Source organism: Cydia fagiglandana, chromosome 21, assembly GCF_963556715.1.
Source record: "Cydia fagiglandana chromosome 21, ilCydFagi1.1, whole genome shotgun sequence".
NCBI classification, from domain to species: domain Eukaryota; kingdom Metazoa; phylum Arthropoda; class Insecta; order Lepidoptera; family Tortricidae; genus Cydia; species Cydia fagiglandana.
In genome coordinates, this window is record NC_085952.1 from 1,245,425 (window position 1) to 1,257,711 (window position 12,287).

Here is a 12,287-nt window from a genome sequence, read left to right on the forward strand (position 1 = left end):
TAAAAAAAAAATTAACTTGAAATATTTGAGGATCTAGATACGATGTTGATAAATAATTGGTTATAAAATAATATTTGGTAGGAGAGGGGTTATTTATAAGAGAAAAAATATTTGCAACATTAGGAAAATCGTATGTTATCACATGTAATATATCGCATAACAATGTTAATTGTTGTTCATTACGCACAGTTGAGTGATCATATGATAATTTTATTTCATAGTGGAGTGATTTGAGTTTTATATTTAACGAATTAAGGATTATAATGGCTTGACTCGAATTAGCAATATGGGATAAATTAAGAGATGAGCGATACGGAAACTTAGTAATAATTATAACTGTTAAGAAACAGATGTTTGTGTAACGGGTACCAGGGGTATGCACTAGTGTCGTCGGAGGTGTAAATAGAACAAAACAAAAGGGTTTAGGTATTGCGACCATGAAAATTAGTATAATTTGAGGTGTTTTTTGTGGTGTCTGACTTTTAAAAATACATAGAATAGTACTTACTGTTTTTGCGTAGTATAGGTTATTATTTACGAATTTGAACAAGTTATGATAAGTTCTAGGGACATGATATATATAAATACACAGAGCAGCAGGAATAAACAGCACTCAGAGTAATAATTGAACTGAGATCAACACATATATAATAAAGTTATAAAAAAGTCACTTAATTTTTTTTATATCGTTCGCATCTTTAACGAAGATAATAGGAGATTTGTCAGATTTCCTTGCGAATATTTTGCAGTTGCGTACCCACACATACTTATAGCTTGCTGCATTCGCCGCGTCTTTGGTTTCCTTGCGTAGTTGCTTGTAGAATGGAATCAGATGTTCGTTTACGTATATTGTGGCCGGTTCACCTGGCATGCCAATGTCCGTGCTGGTAATACCTTTGCGCCTGCGTATACCGGATAAAATGCTGTCCTTGATAATTTGCGAGTTCAATTGAACTACGATGTTACGTGGCCTGCCAGCTGCTTCCACCCTTGGCTGTACGCGGTTCACATGCAGAATATTTGCAGAGGTTATATCCACTCCAGCTATTTTAGCGATATTTGTTACTATGCCATTAAGATTTTCAGCTCTGTTTTCCGGGATCCCCGAGATTTCTAGGTTATGTAGGCGTTCGCGTTGCTGTAGTGTGTGATGTTCCATTTGCAGGTTATTATACGATTGTTTTAACGTGGAGACATCCTGTTCTAACAATTCGATCCTGTTAACACTGAGCTCAATTGAGTCGACACGTGTACACAGAGTATCCTGCCGGAGGGAATGAAAGTTGAGAGAATCCTTGATCTCAGTAATATCAGCCTTAAGTTGGTTGTGTTCGGTAACCAGGTTTTCAGTCGTCGCCCGCATGCTAGATAGCTGGTCCTTGATATCAGAGACATCAGACTTCATACCCGTGATATCATCCTTTTGGGATTTGCAAATGTCCATGAGGTCTTTCATATCCTTGCGAAATTCCAAGATGTCATTTTTGAAATCACTTTCGAAATCAGGCTGTTTACGTTTTCGCACTGTGATTTGAGGTTCGCTAAGATAGGTATCCTTTAATTTGTTTAAATCCGGCTGCGAGCCTGCATTTCGTGCCAGATTACCTGCACTGGGTTTTTCTGTGTTGCACTTGGGATTATCGACCATGTTTACGGGCACGAGATTCGCTTATTGCTTGAAGTCAATGCGGCTCGAGGTGATTAACGCCGCCACAGTAGATAAGATGCACGCACGATAACGACGTAAGTGTTTCACTGATGATTTATAGAATGATCTTTACACTCATAGACATACGATCTAATTACCGGCGGATCAGAATTTATGAAATTTATTTGTTTTACGAGCGATTTGCGGAATTATGCGACGCGTCCGTTGTGAGAGACCGCCGCGTGCGAAAAAAGTGCTAATAGTAAGTTTAAACTATTTTAAGTTTTATTTACACTAGTATTAAATATTTTAATATCGGTCTCTGTCCACGATGATGTCCGTGTACTAGTAAAACTCTTTAAACTACTTTACGTTTCGTAGGTACTTACAGTATTTTTAATTTTTTCGATCCGATCTGAAATCAGATGTCGGAGCCCAATAAGGCCTAGTTTACCCACTGGGTTGGAAGGTCAAATGGCAGTAGCTTCCGTTAAATTTAGTGCCTATGTAAATTCTTGGGATTTTTAATACTTTTGTACATGTACATTATACGGGTATGAGTCCGCACGGTCGTTAAAAAAATAATAACTTGTAAAGTATCTACATGGGCCTCCCCTTTTGATGGGGGGTGAATGCCATAATCGCCACGCTTGGCAGGCGGGTTGGCGATCGCAGTCGAGTATACCGAAAAGGGGGAGGCCCATGTTCAGCAGTGGACGTCTTATGGCTGAGATGATAATGATGATGATGAAAGTATCTAAACGTATAAGCCTCCATTTTATTAAGGCATGAAACCCCTTAAGACTCAAAAACACAATGTAACCAAGATTAAACAAGCCCCACGGCTCACAATAAAAACCAATCACATTAAGCCCCAATAAAAACGGAGCACACCGTTAACACAACAAATAAATTAACTCCCAAATCCATACTAAAGTCACATAAGGAAAATATCTTTCTTTCATTAGGTTGAATATACGGGAGGGTGTTAAGGGGGCCTTTAAGTCCCATTGCGACTTTAACAGTGCGTTTTGGTGGTTTGGTCAAGGGTGAGACGGAAAATATTAAAATGAGAAATAAAAATATTTATATCACGTATTTTTGTGTCATGGTGACTTGTTTTTTGACATGGTGATAAGAACAACATTTGACTTGTTTTTCTGTTGTTGATCTCACAGTCACAGATATATGTCATTTTTACGTATGTTGCGTCATAGACTAAGAAACAAACTTTCACAAAAAATAGTGTCTTCGAATCTCTTGTCAGTCTTTTATTCTTAATTCTCCTTCGTTTTAAAGACATTTCGATCGCCTTAAAAAAACTTCCAAGGTAATAAACAGAAATGTTGTCTAACAAAGCAATGTAAAGAAATATAATTTTTCTCAAAAATGGACGGCAAAGTCGACTTTGCCGTCTAAAAAATAGGTAGCGAAGCGCGTAGTTTATGGTCAGTCAAAAATTAAAAAGTTAAAAACATTGCAGTCTCGATTTTGGGACCGCAATGTTGCATACGAATTCCATTATTTATCGAGTTCCAAACTTTTTAAAAGTTGAAATGACCATATCAATGAAGGCACAGGCCCATTAAACAGCCAAATAGATGATTAGTACCGCGACTATTTAGCTGTCTCAAATAGGTTGGCGTATTTTCGGCAGAAAAATACACTTCTATTTTTTTTATTAAAAAAATAAAAAGGCGGCAAGGGCTTTTTTCTGTGAAAATATATACGTAAGAACGTTGGTTTTGTAAAATATTTCTATGATATTTATATTTCTTACACCATTTTTGAGAAAAGCACTATATATGACTCGACTGGAAGGATACTTGCTGGCTTCGGATTCAATTAAACGGACTCCCAAGGTCGTCCGTTTAAAACGAATCCTCAGCCTGCAAGTAGCTACTTCCGAGCCTCGACAATAATGTACTATTAGACGCACGGCCGGTTCCCATCCTTACATGGTAGATATTCCACCAATTCGTACGAAGCGCTTTGCTTCTACTTTCCTTATGCGCACTGCCAAGGAATGGAATTCCTTGCCGGCGTCTATATTTCCGTGTTCTTATAACCCGGCAACCTTCAAATCAAGAGTGAACAGGCACCTTCTGGGCGAGCTCGCTCCATCGTAGGCCACGTCTACGCCTCGGCTAGTCTGTGGCCATGAGTAAGCCCATTCATAATAATAATAAAAAAATATATACATATATATAATTCAACAACGGAATTTATAATTTTCATAACTTTTAAGGTTAGATCCCATGTCAGTCTAAAAAAAGTTCACAAATACGAAATTAATACAGTTTTCGAGAATCCAAAAACTTTCAGCATGCCCCACGTAAAGGTTCCAGTTGTATTACACTAGGAGACCCTAAAAAGCCGCCATGTAGGTAATCCCCCGAATCAGAGGATTTTAGAAGCTACGTGTATGCCGGGATTATAGGCCCTTGACCCCAAACTGGCATGACGGTTATTACACTGACATACTCTGCCGTATTCGAACTTCAAGATATTCACAAGAGACGACACGTACTAGATCCATTCTAGATACGTTATAGTTTAGATATCAACTAGTTCTCTTTTGCAGCGCAATTCGGGCAACCAATGTCACTTTTACGTTACATAGAGTAAGATATCTATTAAATGTGAATTGGATCTCTAAGTCATATCCTGTGGAAATCGTTCAAGAAGTATTTCCAGAATCGCGCAAATGTCAAATTTGACAGGTTAGATCTTAAACATATCGTTATCGTATCTTGGTGATGTCTAAAAGATATCTAATAGATGTCTATTTCAAAATCCGAATCGGGCCCACTGTCTCCTGCGCTAGTGGCCTAGCGGAAAGAGCGTGCGACTTTCAATCCGGAGGTTGCCGGTTCAAACCATGGCTCGTACCAATGAGTTTTCCGAAACTTATATAAATATCATTTGACATTTACTAGTTGCTTTTCGGGGAAGGAAAACATCGTGAGGGAAACGGACTAATCCCAATAAGGCCTAGTTTCCCCTCTGGGTTGGAAGGTCAGATGGCAGCCGCTTTCGTAAAAACTAGCGGACCCCAGGCTCCCATGAGCCGTGGCAAAATGTCGGGATAATGCGAGGAAGAAGAAGATACTGTCCATTTCACAGATTTTAATGAAAAAACCTGTAAAAGTGTCATGAATTTTCATGTCCGTAAAGTGGAAAATATATTTTTCCTTTACTGTAATTTTGCATATTTTTATACCTACCAGGATGTTGTCAATCACTTCCAGGTCAATTCGAACGTACACTGACATCATAATGATATTTGAATCATGTTATTTATATAGTTATTTATCGTGCGTCTCGGCCGCGCCAATAACTGCACGGACAAGTAAGTACGAATGAAATGCACGATAACTGAATGACATCTGTTAGATGTAATTCTGATATCAGGGTCCGTTCGAATGTACCTGTTCCATTCATTTATTATCGGCCTCCTATGCTATCGGCTACGACGTAGCGCTACGAGTGTAGCATATCAGCCTAAGTTAACACTTAAACCCCACCACCATAACTCACCCCAGCACATAAAAAACTCAAAAGCATCAGCATATTTGTGCCCTTAATTCACTTCTAAGGGGCCAAATTGATATCCTAGTGTAGACAAGGAGGGCATTCGCGCCTCCGGCGATTTCTTCACAAATTTACGATCGCACCATGGGACCAGTTCACTTTGACCCCTCTTTCCCCTTTAACTTAAACCCTTGACTGACGAATTGTAACCCTTATTCCGAAGGTTTAAAGTCCACTTATGATCAGGTGAAGAGTGTCCCTTATAAGGGCCTATTATAAATGGGAGGGTAGTGCTGTTTGGCCCTACAACGTGATGAAATTTCTAATGGCATATAATAGGGTTGTAGGAAATGACCGACTGCCCTAATGCTTGGATATTATGGTGTTCACATTCTACGAATCAAGTTAGTGTACTATCTGTTTAGAAGCTTGTTTGTAACTTGTAATGTAAAATATTATATTACATTGGGGATTGTGTAAGATTGATTTCTTACGGTTAAGGGGCCCACTGATTAACAGTCCGCCGGACGGTATCGGTTTTTGTCAGTTAGAACTCAATTTTGACAGTTCCTGTTAATCAGTGGGCCCCTTTAGTGGACGCCGTAATTTCCCTCCATGTCTATTTAGATTAAACTATAAGTATTCTGCGGTAGCACGGGAGTGTTCAACAAATACCAACGCTAAAGTTAAAGTTGTAAAATGTTTATAGTTTACACTGCGGGGATTCTAGCGGAGTATCGGACTCCGAAGTTTCATCCCTTGTTAATTCTCTTAGGGGATGAATTCTGAAATCCTTTCTCAGCATACCTTTGTTTTGCAACGTTTGTGGAAAATGCTTAGATTTTAGAGAAAAGTTATTCTGTGGCCATTTTACTTTTATTAGTTATTTATATCAAATACCGATTAAAATTATACGAGTACTAAAGGGACCCACTGATTAACAGTCCACCGGACGGTATCAGCCTGTCAGTTGTTCGGAACTGTCAAAATTTGTTCTAACTGACAGGCCGATACCGTTCGGCGGACTGTTAATCAGTGGGCCCCTTAAGCAAATTATTTTTTTATTTACAATATACATATTATATTATATATGCTATAATATATTACAATTTCAGCGTTAGCCCCCTCTTAAGTACAATTTCAAGAGGAACCTTTAAAATTAAACAGCTAAATGCAAATAGTGTTTAGCCCTAATTAATCTAATTATATTAATCCGGAAGACATGGTAAGCAAGTTTAATTAACATCCTGTTTTATTTGACTCACTCAAAATACTCATTAGGCTCGGAATTATTCGGTTGACTGTACATTTTATAACGGTAAAGAGAGTATTTTATCTGTTATATTTTGGTGAATAAAATACTCGGTAAGTGTGAGGTTTGTTATAAAATATTCGCTATCCTATTTTTACTATTTTTAGCTATTGTGCAAAAACACAAAAAAAAGGATTGAAAAGACAAGAGAAGAAGGGAGACCTAGAATTACTTATCTCAGCCAAATAAAAAATAATTCGTCATATGAGGAAATTAAAAGACTGATAAGGGGGCTCTTAAGTTATGATTATGATGATGTGCAAAAATTGTTATAGATTTGTTTTTGGTTTGAACCCGCGACCTCCGGATTGAAAGTCGCACTCTCTTACCACTAGGCCACCAGCACCTTACTAGTTACATAAGAGTATTTAACATACCCGCTTAACAAGTGTTCGTGGTAACAAACCCTTGTAATTACTAGACCCCCTGGGAATCACCCGTGGAACTTAATTACTCGTGTTTGAGTTTCATATTTAATGTTTATTTCAAAGTAATTAAGAAGATTCAACATAAATACTGGGTATTCTTAATGATGCACCTAGAAAAAAATTGTATAGGTATATTTATTTTTGTTATTATTAAATCGATATCGACATTATTATTACGCAATAAATACATTTTGTCGAGATATTCCTTGTCTCCGTTAGTCTCGCAGTGCCGACACTAATAACCGTGTATCGGCATTTTATGACTCGATTGAGCAATAAATAAGGAAGAGGACACTGTAATACGTTGAGCGTAATTGGCACTCGCGGGGATTCAAGCTTTACGACCATTCGGTTAACAGAAGTTTATACGTTTTAAATTATAATCTATTTTGATTTACCATCACTACACCTTAAACTGCATCTGACTGTTTTTGTATGTATTTCTATGATATTACTTTGTGTATGATAAACCCGGGTATGTCCTTAAACTACGTCCAAGACCACCGGTGGACGGGCAGCAGCGTCCCTCAAATTCGGTGTACTCGACTGCGATCGCCAACCCGCCTGCCAAGCGTGGCGATTATGGCATTCACCCCTAGCAATGTACAAATTGCAGAACATTCCCAAAAAGCGGAAACGTTCTCGAGAATGTTCTCAGAACATTCCTGCAACATGGAAATTATTGTTTAAACAAGAGAATATACTTGAAATAAAGTTTAAATAGGCATAACTTAGAACTAAATGTTATTATGCATATATTATTGTCTATTACAGTTAGCTATTTTGTTGATGTGATAAATTTAAATTCTCACTGTATATCAGAGAACATTTCGACTTTCGACAATTTTTTCCAAATTTTTTTTTTAGTTTTATTAGAATCTAGAGGCCTCTATCTCCCGCCATGCCAAATCTCAGCGCGCTCGGACCAACTTGAAAAAATTAAAAAAAAAAGTCGGCCATTTTGATTTTTTTTAATGCAGTTTGTTTTGTCTCGGGGCCCTCTATGACATTTGGTCGAGCACCCCCCACCTATCATGCACCGTTTAAAAGTTGCCATACAAAATAAAAGTGGCCAGTTTTCCCGCAATTGTAGCATTTTTCCAAAAAAAAATTTTTTATAGGTATCTAGGGGACCCCGAGATTCCGTGACCAAAATTTCAGCGCGCTAGGACAAAATTAAAAAAAGTTTAAAAAAAAGTCGGCCATATTGAAAAAAAATGGCGGCGTCAAAAACTGCCAGGGTCCCTCTATGACATTTGGTCGAGCACCCCCCACCTAAGTCTGACCATTTGGCCGGGCTGTCATACGTTTTTCTGACCGGAAGCGGACGACCAAAAGTCGGAATTTTCTGGGGGTAAAGACTACACCTAAACTATCGTGAATATTCATGATATAAACTACGATAAATAAATAAATTCTCGTTCTCGAGAACATTCTCAGAAGTTACCGAGAATTTCTCATGTGGAAAGTTTCGCAACTTTGGAAAGTTCTCATGCGTGCATTGCTATTCACCCCCCATAAAGGGGAGGCCTAATGTTCAGCAGTGGACGTCTTATGGCTGAGATGATGAAACTCAAAGACCTCGGATTTTCATGCGCTTTTCACCTACCAATAGAGTGATTCATGAGGAAGGTTTAGGTGTACAATAAGTTAAAAAAAAATTTTTTTGCACAGAATATTTTTATATTTAAATACTAAAAGTGTATTGTGACACTCTGTCGCTTCAGTCACGGTTATTATCTTTAAAACCTAAATCTTTCGCGGATCATCGTTAAACCTAGTTTTAAGTGGTAAAATGTTTTTTTTCCTGGAAAAAAGCCCCGTAGATTTTTTGAAAACAAAATTTAAAAACACAACGTAGAATCTCTTAGAACAACAAGTAAAGACGCAAAAAATGTGTTCGATGTGTGCTATAGTCCTTTTACGCAGAATCTGATCGATGTATATTTTTGCATAAGGTTTTATGGGTCGGCGGATTGACATAGGCTCCCTTCGATCCCGGAACACGAGGTTTTGTGAGGATATGCATAATGCCCTTTCGCGGGCAAAGCCAGGGATGAGTATTAAAGTTAAGTAAGACTATGTGATGTCGATTTTGTTTATTTTGAGATTTAAAATCAGCATTTTGGGCATTTCTATTTAAAGTTGTACCCAAAATGTTTGAGATAGAATTGGGATTTTTTTATATTCGTATTTCTACTCAGAATTACGATCTTTATCCATTTTTACTGAGAAATAAAGTGTCCCTAAAATTTTTGGTCCGTTTGGTTACGGTTTTTAATACAACCTTCTATGACTCTGGCCGTAACAAAACGGACAAAAAAAGATTGTATGAAATTTTGGGGACACTTTTTTTCTCGTATTAGGATAGAAAAAGCTCGTGATTCTGAGTGAAAAAATATAAAAATTCCAAATTGGGGGTACAACTTTAAATAGAAATGCGCGTTGCCGACCCTAAATTATATACTCATGCACAAACTTAGAGGAACGCAAAAAAAAGTTGAATTACTGGATTACAGAACCTAAAGCCATTTCAAAATTAGTAATTACATAAACTTTTTTTTGCGTTCCTCAAAATTTGCCCATAACTGTATTTGATTACAAATTCCATCCAATCTTCTCGATAATATATCACATGTCCTGACTCCTGACCGGACGTCTTATCTGCAGAACGAATCACCAACGAGCCGTATTTCATACAACAATCGGGAATTAATATTTTATTTTTGATCACTACGCTGGCTGGGCAAAGTTACATAGCTACCAGTTGTAGAACAATAGTCTAACTTTGTGTTTACAGTTACTGAGTGCCTAGCCAAGATGAGAGCCAAGCAAAATAAAATGTATAGGTAAATGTAACGCAATGCGACACTGAAGGCCAAGATACGTAACATATACATCGGAGGCAGCTTTAAAGTTGCACCCATAACGGATAAAATATCTGAAGCACGACTGGGTGGTATGGTCATATAATGCGAAGGCCAGAAAATCATATCGTCAGAAAATACCTCATGGACGAAAATTATTGAGAAGGATATGGAAAGCCTTAACTTGCGTAAGGAAAACGCTCAGAATAGAACTGCCTGGAGACTCAAAATAAGGAAAGCCGACCCCGTATAACGGCAAAAGGCGAGGGGGAAGAGGCAAATGTAACGAAATGAGAGATGCTAAGAAAAGTCACATAACTTAGTTCCGTGGATGGTAGAAAACTATTCAATATGTCGAAAAACTTGACCAAATTAAACTTGTAGCAAAACTTAGCTTTCGATTTGTCTAAAAAGTCATGTCGCTAAAAAAAAATTTTTTTTTAACGCCCCCCCCCCCCCCCCTTTGTTCATCTCCTAGCTGATCCAGACAAAGTTACGGAGTCAAAAATTGTGTTCAGCTAGCATTTCCCGCTATACCTTCTTATTGCTTTGCCTACCCTGTTCTCGCTATTTTAATAACAGCGTAAACGATTTTCGATTGAAGATTGTACAGCGCCTCTAGCGGTCAACTAAATACTTATTAATACTATCACTTTTACAGTCAGCGTTAAAAGAAATGGATCAAAAGATTGAATATCATTTTTTTGGGAAAAGTAAAGTAATGCAGGGCGGTAAATACTTTTGGTGCGTTGTTTTATCCGCACTAAATATTATTCATGAAACATAGACTTCTTTTATTTACTACTGATATAAATCTGTGTGCCACAACATTTGATTTATTCGTCTATATTTTCCCAACTTTCCTGCTGATACAATATACAACGGACTTTCAAATAATGTTGGTCAAACAATAAAACCGATATGTTGCGCAAAAACTCGCCTAAATTAATTTGAATACTGAATTTGTGCCCTTTTGTAATGATATTGTTTTATTTGTAATGTTTGTTTCCATCACTTCGGGCTGTTTGAGTTTAACAACTTCATTTGAAAAAGTTAATAGAGAAACTTTTTATATTAATACGAAATTATCCCAGGCATTGTTGATTAAATACATATACAATATATGTACATATTTGTCCAAAAGAACCCACCCTTCTTCATAAATAACTTTGAAGTAGGTAAATATAAATAAATTTTTTAATACAGTTGCTCAAAAAGTGCTACTTTACGTAGCTGTTTAGCGTGCGGAAAGTTGGTTATCTCGAACTAGTGCTTTTTACTTTTCCAATTTTTTTAAATTTATACTTGTTCCAATTCACGACTACTTATTGATGAGTGTTAATATTAGTTTCCTTTAAACGTCGTAATCAGCATAAAAACCTATCGTTAATGTAAGAATACGAAAAATATTACATATTTCATATTTAATTACTTACCTCTTCATCATTATAACACGTTTATTTTTTAATATTCAATATTGAAAACTCCGTTCTTAATAAGTTGACTGAATGGAACGGAATAGCTGCCAAACGCCCATAGATGTAATATACTTAAAGACGACGTCTAACCGAGCTGTCACTGTTACCACTTTTGTTTAGTGTACGATTAACAATGTTTTTCTTATTTTTTCGCAACTGTATTAAAAAACGTCGTTCGATACACGTGCGGAAATGTCATTCTTCACTCGTCCCGAGTCTTGCCACTCGCCTGCGGCTCGTGGCAAGATATCTCGGTACTCGTGAAGTAATGACATACCTTCCGCACTAGCATCGAAATGTACTATTTCGGTTACAAAAATTAAAACAGATTATAAATCGAAATAAATCAGTAAATCTAATATGTATTAAACATCATGCGGTATACGCCTGAAATATTTGCTTAAAGTAAAGATTTAGCCGACGAAATGAGAAAAATGACTTAATATTTCCACAGAAGCGTTACTGGATCCCACACACACACACACACTACACACACACACACAAAATCATAACCACCCCTCGTGGTCAGGGGCAGGATGTTTGGGCACGGGGGCTTGCTCAAACAAGTCAGTCATACGGCTATTTTGTCTCTAAACAAAATCCTTAAAATACACGCAGAAGGGCGGTCACTCGAGAAATCGATGCGGCGTTTCGGGACTTTAGGGCAAACAGAGGTGTTTTAACGGTGTGAGTCCAACGATTGGGTTAGCCAGAGTTAGAACGTTTATAAAGTATACCACATGAGACTCATCTCATGTAGTCCATTGACTTCGCGACCGCCTTCGCTTAGTTATGCCATCAAGTCTCAACTTAATGGCATATTTTTATGTCTGTAAGAGTGTTATAAAGATATCCGTAGTTGTTACAAATATGTTTGAAGCTAAGTCGATCTGTGTAAGATTGTCCCGAAATATTTATTTATACCCAATGCAGTGGCCAAAAAATGAGGGACAGCTGTAATATAATAATATTCATAGTTCTTACAAACACAAGTCAAATTTGCAGTGACCCGAGGGTTCA

General features: G+C 37.4%; 2 protein-coding genes across 3 annotated transcripts in view; both read right to left on the reverse strand.

Annotated features, from left to right (window-relative positions):
* The window catches only part of LOC134675061 (alpha-2 adrenergic receptor), a 683,584-nt gene that overhangs the window by 569,257 nt on the left and 102,040 nt on the right, over window positions 1–12,287 (reverse strand). The gene's annotated exons all lie outside the window — the stretch shown is intronic.
* Window positions 556–1,885, reverse strand: LOC134675015 (uncharacterized). Its single transcript, XM_063533163.1, has one exon. It carries the CDS (start codon window positions 1,646–1,648, stop codon window positions 668–670), a length of 981 nt encoding a protein of 326 aa, XP_063389233.1. The 5' UTR covers window positions 1,649–1,885; the 3' UTR covers window positions 556–667.